This window comes from Chelonia mydas, chromosome 4 (assembly GCF_015237465.2).
Source record: "Chelonia mydas isolate rCheMyd1 chromosome 4, rCheMyd1.pri.v2, whole genome shotgun sequence".
In the NCBI taxonomy this organism is placed as follows: Eukaryota; Metazoa; Chordata; order Testudines; family Cheloniidae; genus Chelonia; species Chelonia mydas.
Window position 1 is genome coordinate 122115652 of NC_057852.1, and position 18561 is coordinate 122134212.

An 18561-nucleotide genomic window follows, 5' to 3' on the forward strand; every position below is an offset into this window, starting at 1 on the left:
TAACACCTATGAACCCAAAGGTTAATCTTACTAGCCAAGGTAAAAGAATACCTGTAATGCCATGACACATGCACCCTTGTCCCTCAGGCCATATCCCCAGTAATAAAGGAATCAAGTATTTAACTGTATAATACTGTCAGTCATATTTTAATATAGATTTTTTAAAAAAAACTTTACTTTTGTTTAGATTCTTTCCCTTCCTGGTTTCATCAACTCTCTTTATCATCTCATCATCTCTGATTACTATCCATCTTTTCCTGGTTTGTTAGTGTTTCCTCTTTTCATTCTCATCCCCCTCTCCAATTATCTCTTTCCCTACATCAAGGTACAGAGCCTATTTAGTCTGCCCCCAGAGTCTCTTCAATTTAGTCCATCACTCCTTCCTCACCTGCCCATTCCACCCCCATACTCAGTCACCTACACAGCCCCTCAGACGGGGCTTGGAAATTTTACCGGACTCCAAACAGCCACGAGACTAAATCAAACATAATATACAGAAGATGTAACTTCTGCCCCTGCCCCATTCATCCAGGGGAAAGGGACTCTGTTACAATTCAATTCTTGCCAGGGTGCTATCCCGGGAACCTGATCAGTGGCTCCATCTTGCCTTTGAAGCCCCTCCCACTACCCCGGGTTGCCAGAACACAAGAGCATTCTGTGTTCCCCCCCTCCGTGAAGTCTCCCACGTATTGCAACTGTGAGTGAGGTTTCTGCTACAATACCCCCTTCCACAACCCACTTATGGATGCTGTGGAGTGATGTGCCCAACATTCAATCCTTTCCCCAACCTGTTTGTGAGTTATGCTTTCCAATGAACAGTTTCAGTGTGCTTGCATCTGCTGTTGCTTACAGATTTTCCAAAAATCTAAGTTGACTTAGAACTAATTTAAAGGCAGCCACCAGGGTTTTCAAGAGAAGCAGTGAAAACAATCGTGTCAGTTCTCAGTCTGTTATAGCTTGGAAAGCTACCGCCAGCTACCGCAGCACTAGAGCCATCTGTCTGCAAACTCTGGCAGACCACAATTGGATCCATTTACATTCTAGTCACATTTAGCAATCATACAGTATTAAGGGTATGTGTATTTAATATGTATATATAATAGATTTAATTTTAACATCCCATGCTGCTGATATTGTGTGTGTGTGTACATATATATACACACACACACACACATATATATAAAAAACACTTTGATTCTGCAGAAGCGATGACCCAGGAAAACTTTATACTAATGGTTATTATCCTCACTTTTAAAAAAACCTGACACTTATTTCTACTGTGACTTTCTCTAGCTTCTGCAGGTCCGGCCATTAGATCTCATTAATCTAGCGGAAAAAGACAAAATTTCACTTTCTGTAGACAAGGGCTGTTGAGATAAGTCAGCTTAAAGTACTTGTAATGAATAGTTTACTTCACCCTTCTAAATCAGGTACACTTCTTAGAAGAATATGAATTTCAGTACTAACCTCCAGTGAAAAATAATGGTTACTGATTCTAAAAATGAAAAAGTGAACAAAACTGACACACTGTGACAAGCAACAAGTTATTTATTTAACATTTCAATAATTTAGACGAGTAATGCCCCTTCCTTCCCTGCTAAGGGATCTGAAATGTAATGAAGAACAAAGATCTCAGTTCTGAAATACTATGAATTTCGTACCTTGTGAATGAACAGAATTACCTAACAAACGTTTGTTTTCTTTGTTCTTTACTATTCTGGAGTATTTTAAAATTAACTGTTTTACAAAGCTATCACAGCTTAGTTCAATGGTTCATTATATATTAAAGGACCTCTATTGTGCAGAATATTGCACTTGAAGACAGTTCTTGAAGTTCAATCATACTCCATGTTACCTCTTCATCTATACTCCCTCCCCATCTTATTTCACTGGCTTCAGGAAAAAGATTTTAGCAACAGCAAGATTTCATGGAAGTGCCCATGACTGTACTATCATAACTTTACTTCAGAAAAATAGAGTAAAATTGGAGGCTTTTTACAAGGAGTGAACTAAGTTAGGAAACTTCTTTTATTCCAAAATTTTAAAAAAGATAGCATCAATGGAATTTTAGTTTTAAAGTGGACCCAGAATTATCATTCTCCACTTTAAAAAAAAAAAATGCATGCTACATGTCTTACAAAGATGCCATGAGCACACTTTTTGGATAAGTGGACCAAAGACCAATCCCCAACTAAATCATCCCACCCAGGGCTTTTCAAGCCTGACCTTAAAAACCTTTAAGGAAGGTGATTCCACCACCTCCCTAGGTAACGCATTCCAGTGTTTCACCACCCTCATAGTGAAAAATTTTTCCTAATATCCAACCTAAACCTCCCCCACTGCAACTTGAGACCATTACTCCTCGTTCTGTCATCTGCTACCACTGAGAACAGTCTAGATCCATCCTCTTTGGAACCCCCTTTCAGGTAGTTGAAAGCAGCTATCAAATCCCCCCTCATTTTTCTCTTCTGCAGGCTAAACAATCCCAGTTCCCTCAGCCTCTCCTCACAAATCATGTGCTCCAGCCCCCTAATCATTTTTGTTGCCCTCCGCTGGACGTTTTCCAATTTTTCCATATTCTTCTTATAGGGTGGGGCCCCAAACTGGACACAGCACTCCAGATGAGGCCCCACCAATGCCGAATAGAGGGGAACGATCACATCCCTCGATCTGCTGGCAATGCTCCTACTTTTACACCCCAAAATGCCGTTGGCCTTCTTGGCAACAAGGGCATACTGTTGACTCACATGACACACTGTTGACCCACTGGGACCCCTTTTGAGTGTGGTCCCAGTGCCATTGTAAACCCAGTACTGGCTCTGGTGGTGGCCGCACGCCCTGAGGCTCCAGGTGGCAGGACCCTTCTCCCCAGTATTGGCCCTGCTGTCAGTTTCATGTCCCCTCCCCCAGTCCAGTCTTCAAGGCCCTCATGTCTGACAGGTCTCCCTCTGCTCAGCCCTCTCTGATAAAGGCCCCACCTCACTCCCTCCTGCCACTCACTGTGTTTGATTCCAGTGTTACTTGTGGCATAGCTGGCATCTGCTCCCCTGCTCTGGCCATGCAGCTCCCTGCTGTAGCTCAACCCTGGCTCATCATCAGAGCAACTGATCTGTGCTACTCCAGCTCTGCCTCTCTGGCTCAGTGCTACTGTTGCTGCTTTGCCCCCAGCTAAACTCTGGCTGCTGAACTCTCCTTAGCTCTGCTCTACTTTGCCACTGGCAGTCCCAGCTCACATGGGGAATGGGTCCTGGGCTCGACTCCCCCATTGGCCTGCTTGCCTGTCAATCTTGCTGACTTGGAGCATTGGCCTCTTCCCACTTGCCCTGGGCACTGTGAGTCTCAGGATCCTGATTTCTCTTCAACCAAAAAAGAACACACTAAGTTTCAGTACAGGACAAACAGTCCTGTTACATATATATTTGACCAATATACTAATTCTGAGTCCGAATCGGTTAAATATTTAGAGCAAACGAGATACAATAATGTTTTGAATTTTATGTATCAGTCATTACTGATACAAATATTACTTTAGACTGACCACTAATTTAGGGACCAATTTTTTTTTTAAAAAAAGCACTAGTGTTCTGTATTGAATTGGGCCTCATGATAGTGTTGGAAATGCCCATTCTGTTACATTTCAGTCTTTCTAATGAGGTAGAAACAAACTTTTTAAGCCCTTTCTCTTAAAGCTATCTTCGGAATGAATCAAATTAGCTCAGGCTTCGGTCCCCACTCCTGGGGTCGTGTAGTAACTTTTGTTGTCAGAAGGGGGTTGTGGTGCAATGAAGTTTGAGAACCCCTACCTTAGGGACCCAACATTTTCCTTGTTAACTGCTATGGGTTGCTTCTACCTGTAGATTGAAAAGATAAGGGGGCCCAATTCCTCCTCCAAGTTACCAAAGGAAAGGTAAAAGCGTGCATTAATCAAAAAAAAAAATCACAAACAAAAATAAAGGTTCAAAATTCAACCTTATTAGTTTATACTGTGATTAGACTAAGATTTGGATAATACCTTACCTTGCTCTCTATCTGCACCCATTCATTTTTCAGAAACTATTTTTTCATGTGAATTTGCATCTAATCATTATGTAGTGACCTACAACAGGATTTAAGTTTTTGCAAACAATGGAGTTTTGGGGGCAGCTGCATTGTATATTTGAAGGTAGCTAAAATTAGATTTTTAAGTTTTCTCTCAAAATTTTGATGTCCAACAAGGCAAGACAAACCTTCCCTCTGACTGTATGTTTCAAGCCATAGGATACCTTAGTTATATGAAATATTTGATGGTATAGCTAAGCCAGAATCTGACGCATGTGAAACTTCAACCGTATTCGCAATAAGAAAAGGTGCCACAAGTACTCCTTAGAGACTAACCAATTTATCTGAGCATGAGCTTTCGTGAGCTACAGCTCACTTCATCGGATGCATCTGCTATAGCTCACGAAAGCTCATGCTCAAATAAATTGGTTAGTCTCTAAGGTGCCACAAGTACTCCTTTTCTTTTTGCGAATACAGACTAACACGGCTGCTACTCTGAAACCTGTCATTCAACCGTATTAATATTTGTTCTAGACAAGCTGTTTGGATGTTTAATGTAGCAGTTCAAGTCTGATTACTCTGGATATCTGCTCACATTAACACATGTATAATAGGAAAAAATGCAGGCAACAGACCTGGATTTGAGAGCCATCAACGTCATGTATACATACATACCCTTTTATCAGATAAATCTGAGACATGGGAAGAGTGTATCTCAATTAGCCCAAGGAACAAATAAAGCAAAAGCTACTTTTGCCAGAAGCTGGGAATGAGAGACAGTGAATGGATCACTTGATGATTACCTGTTCTGTTCATTCCCACTGGGGCACCTGGCATTGACCACCGTTGGAAGACAGGATACTGGGCTAGATGGACCTTTGGTCTGACCCAGTATGGCCGTTCTTATGTCAGTATAAAAGGGACATTAAGCTTGTTTTGAAATTTTAAGTGATCAGAGAGTTAAAAATAATTTAAACTACAGTGGATTTTGTTTCTAACTTCACAAGTCTATTTAACTATGTAAGCTATAAAAACCCACACCCTAATGATTCCATTCTGTTTAATGTATCTACTATTATCAGACTGTAAGATCTTTAGGGCAGGGACAGTCTGCATTTAAATAACAAAATAAAAATGTAGTGCCTGCAGTTAAGTGCACAAGTGAACTACTACAGAAGTGTCTCAATACCCAATATACTTATATGTTTTAATAGGAAAGTGTCCACTTTACAGTAGATAAAGTTGGTCAAAAATAATATATACCCTTACATAAAGAAAAGAAAAAAGTGACAGAACAAAAGGAAAAGTGTTAGCTAAAATTTAGATTTCAATAAGAATAGAAACTGCCTCTTCTGTAATCAGTTTCCTCTGCCTGTTTGAATCATTCAGTAATGCCACAATCCAATGCATGCAATATCACTACCATGAAAGTAATCATGTCATGGGCACTGGATTGCAGTTGCTGAATGAATCAAATCAGAGGAGCCAGCCTATTCTGGAGGGGGATCCATCAATACCTTTGATAATGAGAAAAAGGTAAATGGAGTACATCTAACAGAGTTTTGGTAAAATATTTTAAGTTAGTCTGTGTCAGAAGGTTTTTAATTGTACAAAGATTGATCATATTAGTACACATTATCTAGAGACAATATTTTTAAGATAGATAGCAATTTCTCCCCTCTTTGGCTTACTAAATTGTTCATTCTAGTTAAAGCACACAAATTCACTCAGACCTGTAGTAAGGTCTACTGGAACAGGTCAGTCAGACAAGCAGTTCTTCACACCCAACTACCTAGGCAAGCTATCACACAAAGCCAACTTTACAACTTTTTTCTGCACCACAGAATCCTGTATTGTGCAGTGACCAATAAAAAGCAACTCCAAATATATCCCACAGATTCAATCAAAATTTCAACCATCACCACAGAACACAGTATAATCACATTTTTTTAAAAACGCTCACTTTTCTTTTCACTGATAAATGAGATATTTAATTTAAAAATGTCTGGTCTATATGCTCAAACTTCAGATCATAAAATATTCTATTTTTAATGTGACACTTGATTCTCCATCCCACAACACTATTCCCAGTAGCCATTATTTTATCATTACAAAGATATATGTAAAGTCTTATGATCCTACCCCACAAGCCTAAACCGTGTAGCTTCCAATTCCAGTTCAACTAGTGTCACCAACAAGTTTCCTCACTAAAGGAACACCAAGGAAAGCATCTTTAGTTTCTGTAGAACACTTGCACAATATTATTTGGAAGACAGGAATTCTGATGTTTTCAAGTAAGTACATAGGGCCAAAAGAGTAACCTCCAATATGATTTTTTTTTAAAAAAGAATTGCTTGCATCACAGGACAAGATTTAGCATATGTTTAATGCAGAAACTCAGGGAAATGAGAATCTTAGGCTAAGAACCATAAAAATCTCAATTTAATTATGATGTTCATTAGCTATGAAAATCATAGCTAGAATTTGAAAATTGAGAAAAGGGCTATTTTAAAACTCAATCCAACTTTGCTTATAAAACATCTTTTATCAATATATCACCAGATAATTAGCAACTGATTTGCACATAACAAATATGTAGGATACAAGAGGTCATTCCTTAAAAAAAATTTCTATAGTGTAGGTTAAATTTAATGATGTGTTCTAAAAGGAGTTTACGCTAATAGAACTCTAATGGGAGGGGGTGCCATAATTCAGCAACATAAAAAGTCTTTCCAATACGAGGGGGACACAACTGACACAGAGCAGTATTAGTGGGCTAGCAACTTGACTACATTATATTCTGGGGTGCAGTCCCAGCTAAGCAGTCAACAGTAACAGGATTTTATAATATATATTATGAGCGATCAGAAGCCATTAAAGTTTGTAAATTAGAACAATGGCTTTTGATTTTTCATACCACCTCACAGACACTTAGCAACATTTTGTACAAGATGAAAGTAATGCAAATCTGATTATGACAGTAGAGGTACTAGCATGCCATTTTCTTTTCACGCAGCCAACGTAAATAATGCACCTGATTTGTACAGGTCATTCGTGAAAGGTACACAGAGCTTCTGGGTTGTGTGGAGAAGGAAAGCAAACACATGGTAAGCCATCACCCCAGTGAATGAAAATCACAAATCTTGTCTTGATCCTGTACTATTGACTGTCAGAGTGGTTAACTATTTAGAGTATTACATTCTGGAGCACATGCAACATTTAGAAAACGACAAATTATTTTAGCTTATATGCTTGAAACAACTGTGGCATTAAATGACAAAGTATTGGCAATTTTGTTGCATTACCACAATCAAAAAATATTTAATGTGTCAAGAAAAATATCAGTGTATATGACATGAGGCAAGTGAGCCAATCCACATCTATCAGTGTTCAAATGTAGTATTAAGTATATGTGGCTTTCAGTAACATGGCATAGTGGATTATCTGTTTGCTCCCATTATAAAACCAATTGTAATGTTTGCTACCTTGTATATATAAATCCAGTCTCATGAATTTACTTCCAACTTAACTAGTTGGTCCAATTGATATTTGCCAACCAGCTTGCAGAATCGTTCGTAACATCAAATGTTGTGAAAACATGGAAACAGTTGATAACCTATGAGTATATTTAAAAGTATAAGCTAAAGAAGTAAAATAAATTGTTATATGTGGAACTGACTTACAAAATAATGACTTGTATAATACAGTACTCTCTCACTTAAGGGCAGAAAATTTTTTTTAAGTTCTCTACTATGAACAAGGGCATACAGTAACATCTGAAAGTGTTTTCACAATTATTTAAAGTTTAAATACTGTATAAATTTCAAAGAGATGGTGGTCTATCTTAGAAGTGAGACACATAAATGACAACTACTAAGTCTAAAATCTAAAGGCAGCGCTTAAGTGGAAGGATTACCAGCCCATTCTGTCCTCCTGGATGAGCTTTTGCAAGAGATCTGCTAGTCAGTAACCATCTTAAGAAAGCCACTCGCAGAATATTTTTCTGGACTCTGCTTATCACAGACACACAATCTATAGACAACCCAAGTTATCAGGGACAGTAAACCCCTTCACTGGCTGAATCACTTTAATCTACCATATTCTGTAGTATGCTCGCTCCATTTTCCCCTGGCACGTCAATCACATGTATTACCACAGTGCTTAGGGATCAACCAACATTGGGGCGCCATTGCACTAGACACTGTAGTAGGCAGACCCTGCCCCCGAAGCACCTGCATTCTATTAAAGTGTTATACAGATTTTTAACTTGAACTTCAGCCTCTCACTAGATATTTTCTGGGATAACAGTAGAGTTTGACGGCCTCCTCCCAATGCAGCAGTAAAATCCATACCTCTTCTAGATATTCACAAGTTATGTGAAAAAAAAAAAAAAAGGAGTACTTTTGGCACCTTAAAGACTAACAAGTTATGTTAGCACCTATTGTCCCAAATGGAAATTATGTTTGACATAAATACTGCATTAGCAGGATAGCTTCATAGTTGTCATAACTAAGCTGCAGCTGATGCTGGGTGGGGGGTTTTGAGGAGGGAGGGCCAGGTTACTGTATTTATAAATAAAACAAGTTTATATTCATCACTGATGAATTCTCATTGCCCTAGCAAAACAAACAGGAGGTAAGACCACACACAGAACTAAAATCCAGTTGGTTACATCATTAAGTATTTTGGATCCCTCTCACACCACAGAAACCATTTCTTCTTTCTTCCCCCATGTATCTGACAATTTCCTATGGAGAAGGAAGATGAAGGTGCCAAATGAGGTATACACTGAAACTTGCAAGTAAGGACATTGCCAACAGGTAACCCCCCTGTAAGTGGGGCACCTAAATCTAACCTTAGTGCACTTCTCAACAAAAATCTGTTCAGCCTTTAAAGAAAAGTGGGGGGGAAAGGTCAACTTCAGTTGCTGTCTTGTTAGTTATGACAACAGAGTATCTCTCAAAAAAAAAAAAAAAAATCAATACTGTAACTGATTTTTACTTGAACCTCGGTCAGTCACCTAAGACAGGTATCACTGCACAATATGAGATGCTTACCATAAACCTCACTGAAGTGCAACTAGTAAAACTGAGCAAACATGCCCAAATGGTTTCAACAGCTCAACAGGCAAGTCTGCAAACCCACTAGTAACGAACATGCAACTTTTCAATGAAAATATTTTCGGAGAAAAGGGAACTTCACTTTAAGGAGAGAGCATGTGCCCTAGGTGGCAACGCCTCAAACCTCTTCTCTCGCTCCTCCTCCCACAAGCTTCAGCACAAGCCCTGGGGGCGCAGAAAGATGGGATGCCTGGCATGGGATGCTCCCCGAGATTCCCCACCACCACGCTGCCTGGATCAGGCTGCAGCGCCCTGCCCCCGTGGGGTAGGGAGAAAGGACAGTGCCCAGCCCTGCATCCCCGCTGCAAGGGTGGGGGGGCAGGCAACACCCCGGGCCTCCCTGCTGCTGGGGGGCTGCGAACGGGCCAAAAGGGGGCTCTCCCCGCCACCGCGGATGACTGCCCAGCTCCCCCAGGCTTCCTCCCGCGGGCGGGCGGCCGTGCGCGGGGCTCCGCTGCAGCGGGACGCCTGTCACTGCGGCCGCAGAGCGGACCCCGCTATAGGCTCCCCGCCTCCCCACCCAGGGGCGGCGGCCCCTGCTCCCGGGGAGGGGGTGGGTGCGGCCAGGCCTCCCCACGCAGCGCGCCCCCGCCCCCCCATCCTCACCTCGCCATGTCCCGCCCCGGCCCCTCCAGCGCCGCCGCTCAGGGCTCCGTTGCCGGTGGCCGTTGCCGGCGCTGTCAGCAGGCCGCCCACCACGCTCGGCGTGGCAGCCACCGCCTGGGCTGGAGCCCGCAGGGCGGCCGATGCCGAGGCGGCCCCGCTCTTGCTCAGGCCTCCCGCCCCGCCGCCGCCGCCGGGTCCGGGCCCGCCGGTACTGCCGAGGCCGCCGCCCCGCTTGTTCTTTCTGCGCTTGGCTCCTCGCTTGGCGTCGGCCGGACTCATCGTGTCTGACACTCGGGCAGCGAGGGGGCAGCGAGGAGGTCGGAGCCGCCGTCAGCGCCCGGAAGGGGGAGCGGGTAAGGGCGGGGCACAGGCCGCCCCGGGCACCGAGGAGCAGGGGTGCACGAACTGTCACTGTAACGGGGACTCCCTTGGCCCCAGCGCCGCTGACCAGAGTTACCGTCCAATATGGCGGACACAAGGGGAAAGTGATCCCCCTTTACGTCGGGGGGCTCCCCCTTGCGCTGACGGGAACCCGCGCCGCGCAGCACACCGGGAAATGCAGTCGTAATCCGCCGCCACTTCGGCACCGCATCCTAGCAGCGGGAGGGGATGGGACTACAACTCCCGGCGTGCATTGCGCGGCCCAGCCGGGAGCGGTCGGTTATGTCATCTCGTTTCGCAGCTTTCGATGGGATTTGTAGTTTTCTTCGCAGCCGTTAGCCTGGTTGACCAACGTTGCCACCCTTGTCAGGGGACTACAAAGCCGCAAAGAAGGAGCCGCGGTGGAGGAGTCTAACAGCACCACGTGATTGTTGGCCGCAGGAGCTTTTAAAGGGGTAGAGTCCTTAGGCAGCCCTCCAAGAGTCCATTGCACAGAAAGAGGGTATGTCAGGACAGTCCTGTGTAGAATACAGTGTAGCTACTTTATTAGGTGCAATGTCGTTTCCCAGCTGTGCACCTTATACAGGGGGTTCTAATGGCACTGCAATTTCCAGATGTGAAGTCTGAGGTATCTGAGCTGCAGCAGTGTTTTTCACCAGAGTGGAACCCCCATGCAGGGAACATGATTGGAATGCATCTCGGTTCAATGTAGTTCAGTCTCCATGGTCCGTGCAGGTTTTGACCTCTACTGAGTCTTCCAATTAGTGCAAAGCACAGTGGTGAGTTTGGAATAGGGGAGCTAAAACCAACCACACTCATCGCAAATATGGCCCATCAAACATCCATTGGATGATGACAGCTTTTAACCTCATCACAGCTGTCGTGGATTTGTTACACCTTTAAATATAGGGCTTGTTTTCCAGAAATATATATTTATTAACATGAGGTCTGACCCTTTGGAGCTTACACAGGTAGAGTCTTCCAGTGAAACTGCAGTCAGTATCTCAAACACACTACTAGGAGCCTTCTGCAAATACATTGTATAATACAAAACAAACAATTTTTTTAAATTAAGTATTTTAAACTGTTAAGTACACAATAGCAAACCATTTCAATAGTTACTTTTTATTACAGCATCTTCACAGTTATAAGGTGGGCACCAGTGCCACCTCCTCCCTTTGCCAGATTTTGAATGGGACCTGATCCTGTAGGAGTGCTCAGAGGCTGCCTACTGGATAGGCAGGCAAACACCTATTTTCCCCCGTCTGGGACTTAGGCAGGACATAGGTGTCTGAGCATATGAGGCAGCAGTGCACATGCCCAGAGGGAGGAATTCAGGTGCCGAATAAGTTTAGGCACCTACAGGGCTGGTGGCAGCCAAGAAGGAATTTTGTGGATTGCAGTGAAGCCTAAAATTTGGACTCAGCCGTCTAAGTACCTTTGCGGATCTGGGTCTCTCTACTCATCACTGTCCTTCCAACACTGACTTTCTACACTTTTTCTAACACAAGGGTAAATTCCGGCTGGTTCCTGATCCAAAACTACAGGCCCGTAGCACTTGTGCTAGTGGAAAATCTCCATTAATTCTTTGTAGTAACAGGTTTATTACACACAGTTGAGAAGTTCTAATTCCATCCAGTAGAGGGCAGTGGTACACACGCCACAACCCATCCCTCTATCTAATATTCTATCAGTGGATTTCTAAATCAGGAACCACTTAGTAGGTTGGCATAATTTTCTGGGATTAGCTATGTTTTTGGCATGACAAAGGCCCATGAATCATGTGACACTGCATCACTATATGTTGACACAATATGATGAAATAGCATTGCAGCATGCAAATGGATCGATAGGACCAGATGCTATATTGATGCTTTATCATATTTTATTGTAGCCAGTGGCAGATTACCGTAGCGTTATATTTTGACGCAATTCAAGATGACAATATATGATAGTATGAAGATGAGTGTTGAAAGCAGATTGTTTTTCACTCAAAGCAATCTTGCAACGTAGTTTACTAATATTTTTGACCCCACTGGCACAATGACTACACTTGGCCTCTCCTACTCACAAAAAGGGCAACTCTAGGTTACAGTGCTGTGGATTGAAAGTGCACAGTTGTTTCATTGTCTTGTAATGAGCAAAGTGGTGTTTCCGTTCTAGCAAACCTTCTGCCTACAGTGAAATTGTTCTATGACTAGCCTTTCTCAGTCGACTGAAAAAGATATTTCTATGTACACACATGCAATTATGAAAGTAGGAAGACATGTGCTTTACTTCACCCTTGAATCTCACTGCTGATCATATCCCCTTCCCACCTTGTTCTATACGATGGCGGGTTAGATTGTGAGTTCTTTGGAGCTTGGCCTTTGTCTTCATATCTGCCGGTTATGCTCCTAGTGCAGGGGTGGGCAAACTTTTTGGCCCGAGGACCACATCTGAGAATAGAAATTGTATGGTGGGCCATGAATGCTCACAAAATTGGGGTTGGGGTGCGGGAGGGAGTGAGGGCTCTGATTAGGGGTGCGGCCTCTGGGGTGGGGCCAGAAATGAGGAGTTCAGGGTGTGGGAAGGGTCTCTGGGCTGGGGTGGGGAAGTGGGGTGCGGGGGGGGGGGGGGTGAGGGCTCCGGCTGAGCGTGTGGGCTCGGGTGGGGCTGAGGGGTTTGGGGTGTAGGAGGGTGCTCCAGGCTGGGATTGAGGGGTTCAGAGGGTGGGAGAGGGATCATGGCTGGGGCAGGGGGTTGGGGTGCGGGGGGAGACTCAGAGATGCAGGCTCCGGGCGGCGCTTACCTCAAGCAGCAGCACGTCCCTTCTCCGGCTCCCGGAAGCAGCAGCATGTCCCTTCTCTGGCTCCTACGTGGAGGCACGGCCGGGCGGCTCTCCACACTGCCCTGTCCACAGGCACCACCCCTGCAGCTCCCATTGGGGGGGGCCATTGGAGCGGGGCCATTGGAACACGTAGGAGCTGGAGGGGGACCATGCCGCAGCTTCTAGGAGCTGCGTTGCGCGGCCATGACCCTGCTGCCTGGCTGGAGCCCTGGAGATGGGGGACCATGCCGCGGCTTCCGGGAGCCGTGTGGAGCGGCACCTGACCCTGCTTCCCGGCTGGAGCGCCGCAGCGGTGCAGGGAGGCAAGGCCCAGGAGCTCAAGGACTGTCTTAAAATGGCTAGCAGGCTGGATCTAGCCCACGGCCCATAGTTTGCCCACCCTGTCCGAGTGGAATGTTAGTGTTATACAAACAAATAAGTGTTATACAAAATGCACACCCTCACAAACCTGAGGAAGAGCTCTGTGTAAGCTCGAAAGCATGTCTCTCTCACCAACAGAAGTTGGTCCAATAAAAGATATTACCTCGCCCACCTTGTCCTACCTTCACAAACAGCATTTTATTTCAAGCAAAAAATATGCATAATAGCAGAAATTCTGATTTTACTTCACAAAGCATCATTTTTACGTAGGGTATTATTTTTAATGTAGAGAGCTCCTATCTTTCATTTGATGTTTTGGCATGCTCTTATTTAAGTCTGATCCAGAGCCAGCTTTATCTTTTCCGAGTTATTTTATTTACACTTGTGCCCATTCACCCAACCCTGGGCTTCCAAAAGAAATTATTACAGCTCTGCCAGTTTGTATATTCCCCACGTGTTGCAGATAAGATGCATTAATCCGGGAACTATTATAATAAAAAGCAGTCAACACTGCAGCAGTAAGAGTAATAATACTCTGTTCTCACCATGTTTAATTCCCTTGTTACAGAAGCATCACCATGTTGTTTTTACTCTTCAGACCATAAAGGACCAGCAAGTCATCTTTTTTTAATTCAGTTTTCAGAATTAAAAACAGTTCCCATGCCTGAATGGGGTTGTGAATATTTATAAACTGTGAAAAGCAGAGCTGTGGTTTTGGGTTTTTTGAAAATCTGTGAGTGAATTTACTGCCCATGAAAATGAGAGACTTGTGTGGTTTCCTACACAGCTCTGCCGCTATACCTCATTTTTCACTTGCAGTCCAATCTTAGCTGCTGCAGGCCTGGGTTGCTTTAGAAGTCACTTTGCCAGTTTAATGGCAAATTTGAAATACGTATAGTGTGGAAGGGGGGTGGGGAGATGATGTGACCAAACTCATGTGGCTGTGACTGCTCAAAAGACCTACACCTTCGTTTCTTGCCCTTACTTGAATCAGCTCAAGTGTAGTGCTCCTTGTCATCACTAAGCAAATAAAACCATTCCGCTAAAACATTTGAGAGAATTAACTTTAATTTGCCTCACTCTTTCTTTTCGCCAGAGCCTCACACGTTGAATTAGTGTGCAAAATGATATTATTTAGACTGCTAATAATTTCAAAATTGCTCAGAGTGGCACCCGAAACGGTCACAAACAGTAGGACAGATGAACCGAATGTTTGCAAGACTATTGTCGTGCATTCCAGTGTTTTGCCACCTGAACAGGTCAGTCTTCCACAGTGTTGTAGCTTAGTCTTTGAGGCATATAGTCTATAAAAAGCTGTGTGCAGAGTTCCACAGGGCTCAATTAGGCTCAGATTCGGTCTTCAAAATTCACATGAGCATAGGAAAGCACAATGTAGCTTTTACAGTTTAATTGGAAGGTTTGTGGCAGTGTCCTATCTTGCACCTGACAACGATCTGTAGAAATGTACCACTCAATGTGTCCATCACAAAAAGTAGAGAGAGATCTCCTACTGCTTATTGTTATTAATCATTTGTTATCATGTATGATGGTAGCTCTTAGGTGCCCTAGCCATAGATCAAGATCCAGTTGGGCTAGGCATCAATCAAACACTGAACAAAAAGACAGTTCCTGCCTCCAAAAATCTTACTATCTACATAATAATAAATAATTGGTTCATAGCAACCCAAGTGTGCTAGGTGCTGTACAGATATATAGAAGTTACAGGTTTCAGAGTAGCAGCTGTGTTAGTCTGTTACAGTACAGCATCTGCCCCAGTGAGATTACAATAGAAGGGCTCCTTTGAATGCAGTGGGCTTTGGATCAGGCCCTTCAGCCCAGTCCCGCAAACACAGGCAGAAGTACTTCCACTGAAGTCAATGGGACTACTCAGATGTCCAAGAGTTCACAACTGTTCCGAGCAACAGAGGCATCTTAATGGGATTTTAAAGCTGTAATTTTTTCTCCACTGTTTTGTACATTATGTAATGGCTTTATTTATATTTCCCAAGTTATTTCTGGGCTCTGTTTTTCTTTTCCACTTGACTAGCAGATAGGTTTAAGGGTCTCATTGAAAATATGGGGTCTTTTCCCATGGGTGGCAACTATAACAGGCAGAGAAGGCTAAGCCTGCTCTGGCGCAGCCGCTGCCACCCCACTGCCAGACACCTGGGCTGTAGTGGCCCCACCTGAGCTCTGCCTCTTCCCCTCCCTGTTCTGCCCCTTCCCGAGGCCCGCATAGCCCGCTGCTGCCAGGTGAGTCCCTCCTCTCCTCCACTCCAGCCCCTGTCTGTGGAGGTCCCCACCACTTGCTGCGTCCCTCCTCTCCTCCACCCCCGTCCCCACAAGACCCTGCCTGCCCGCCGTGTCCCTTCCCCCCTGCAAGGCCGCCTGCCATTCGCTGCATCCCTCTTCACCCCCCCAACCCCCGTGAGACCCCTCGCCCACCACTTGCTGCGTCGCTCCTCACCTCTACGCCCCCGCATGGAGGGGGATAGAAGAGAGGAGGGATGCTGAGAGGGTGAGCAGTGGGGGACTTGGGGGCGGGGAAAGGAGGAGAGGAGGGATACAGGGAGTAGCAGGTGGTGGAAGCCTTGTGTAATAGTAGCCCAGGCACTCCACCCTGAGGGATATATTTCAAGACAACTAGACATACACCCAGCTGTGAGAGCCTCATTTGAAAATCTGCTCATAGTTTAAATGTTTCTTGCAGAACACACAAATGTTTGCAGCAATGTTGAATAAAAATGTACTTATAGAAAGAGAAGGAATCTTTATTTGTCCCCTACATACAGTGGTTGCTGCTGAAATACATACACAATGGCAATGGGGACATTTACACTGTAAAATTAAAGCACACACAGCAATCATTACAAGGTTTATACTACAGTGCAAGAAAACAATGCCGGGCTCAATTAATTACATAAACCCATATTACTGGGGCTCATTGTCAAAACACTCCTTTAAAGTCTCCCTGATTTGAATAACAACCTGTTGAGTCCCTCTAACAGCCCTGGTATCTGGCTGCTCAAAGGCAGCAGCCAGCTGATTCACCTCAATGCTTCACCCCTGTTGAAACTTCTCCCCCTCAGCTTCACAAATGTTATGCAGAGCACAGCAGGCTGCTATGACCATGGGAATATTTTCCTCATTGAGATCTAACCTGCCAAAAAGGCAGTGCCAGCAACCCTTTAAGCATCTAAAGGCACATTTAAAAGTCATTCTGCACCTGCTCAGGCTGTTGTTGAAGTGCTCCTTGCTGCGGTTAAAGTTGCCTGTGTAAGGCTTCATAAGCCATGGGAGCAAGGGGTAGGCTGGGTCTCCAAGGATCCCAATTGGCATTTCCACATCCCCAATTGGAATCTTCTGGTCTGGAGAGAAAGTCCCTGCTTGCAACTTTCTGTATAGGGCAGTGTTCCTGAAGATACACGCATCATGTACCTTCCCAGACCACCCTGTGTTGATGTCAGTGAAACAACCCTGGTGCTCCACCAGAGCTTGCAATACCATAGAAAAGTAGTCCTTTCTGTTGATGTACTCCATCACAAGGTGGCCTGGGCCCAAAATGGGGATATGCGTGCCATCTATCGCTCCACTGCAGGATCAGTCGGTAGCAGTCTGGAATTGCCAGCTTCCATACAGCATTTGCCACTTGCTTCTCCACTGTTATGGCAGCTCTCATTTTGGTGTTCTTGAGCTGGAGTGCAAGGGCCAGCTCCTCACACAGTCCCAGGAAAGTTCTGCAGCCACTGCTCATCATCCTATACCTGCAGCATGATGTGATCCCACCACACAGTGCTTGTTTCCCGAGCCCAATAGCGACAGTCCACCACATGCAGCTGCTCCGTGAATGTCAACAGCAATCTTGAATTGTTTCTGTCCACGGTATACAGCAGGGCAGACACCATGATGTCATTATCAGATTGTCAGCTCATGAAATACCACAAGATCAGCCTCGTTGTGCTCATAATGCTTACCACAAGACTGGAGAGCAGTGCAGGATCCATGCTTTCAGACAGAGATGGTGGGTGAACAGGTTACAGGGGCTGTTGAAAAGTGGCATGAAATGTAGTTGGAAGCCCATGGAATGATCCGATGGAGAAAACTGGGACACTGAGCCCACCCCCGTGAGGGACTGCAATCCCTTCCCACAACACCAGTGGCAGATGGGGGGGGGGTGAGTTGCGCAGGGGAATAGCTCTCCACGGTGCACTGCTCTCTCTGTCGATGCACGAGCACCAACTGTGGATGCACTCTGCCGTCACAAGGCATGTTGTGTGGACATGCAAATGTGGTTTAATTACAGCAGCAGATGAACGGCGGCGTAACTAAAGTCGACTTAACTCTGTAGTTTAGACATAGCCTTAGTCTCATGTTTTCACCATGAGGTCTCACTAATGTTAATATCAGGAGGAGAAGGGACTTGAGGGGTCTCTCACATCCCAGGTGAGTTCCCTAACGACTAGGCTAAATATCATGAGGGAGGGTATCCTCCTCCCCACTGGCTGTTTTGTGTGAACTTGCCTGAGGGGCCAGATGCTGTAGATGTGTTCAAAGACAATCTACGGCCTGGGCCCCAGCATGCCACTTGGGCAGCTGAATACCTATTGTTCTTGGTTTGTGGGAGTTCGGTGTCTAAAATACCTTTGAGGATCTGGGCCTCAGTGCCCATTTCACATCTGGCCAGTATGTGTTCTTCCTCCATTTCAAATTTCAACAACTAGCCCTCTAGCTGGATGAGATGCAACTAGACACCTGTGAGTTGGTAACTTCCTCTGGAGTCATATGTTCTGCAAGGAAGTTCTGACTGACATGGCTGTAACAATCCTTTACTTTGGGGACATCCTGGCTCCATTAAAGTCAATGAGAATTTTGTTCTGGACATTAACAGAGCCAGGATTTAACCCTGGGTATTTTAATATTCTTCCTCTTCTCTGATTTTTCTGGAATCTGCTTTCCCCCCTCTTTATCTTCCCCCTGCCCAGAAGAGGTTGGGAAGTAGCCCCTTTCAATTCACCTTCTAAATTGTTGATAAATATAACCAGGCAAGATGCAGGTCCCAACAAGTGGAGTGAAGTTCTTGGACACACCTTGAATTAGGACCTCATACTGCATTACAAAGAAACTGCCAGTTGGAGTGAGAGAAGCTTATTCCTATAAACCAATGATATTGACTTTGCTTTGTAGAGATGGGCCAAGACTGGACTATGATGTGAACTTTCCCAACAT

General features: G+C 44.7%; 1 protein-coding gene across 3 annotated transcripts in view; it reads right to left on the bottom strand.

The window, feature by feature from the left end:
- Positions 1-10266, bottom strand: part of FAM193A (family with sequence similarity 193 member A) — a 100874-nt gene extending 90608 nt beyond the window's left edge. For all 3 annotated transcript variants that reach the window (XM_037898199.2, XM_037898198.2, XM_037898197.2), the window contains exon 1: positions 9765-10266. In XM_037898199.2, coding sequence (XP_037754127.1) covers positions 9765-10043 — 279 coding nt within the window. In that variant the 5' untranslated portion in view covers positions 10044-10266. The remainder of the gene's footprint in view (positions 1-9764) is intronic.
- Positions 10267-18561: the final 8295 nt, after the last annotated feature.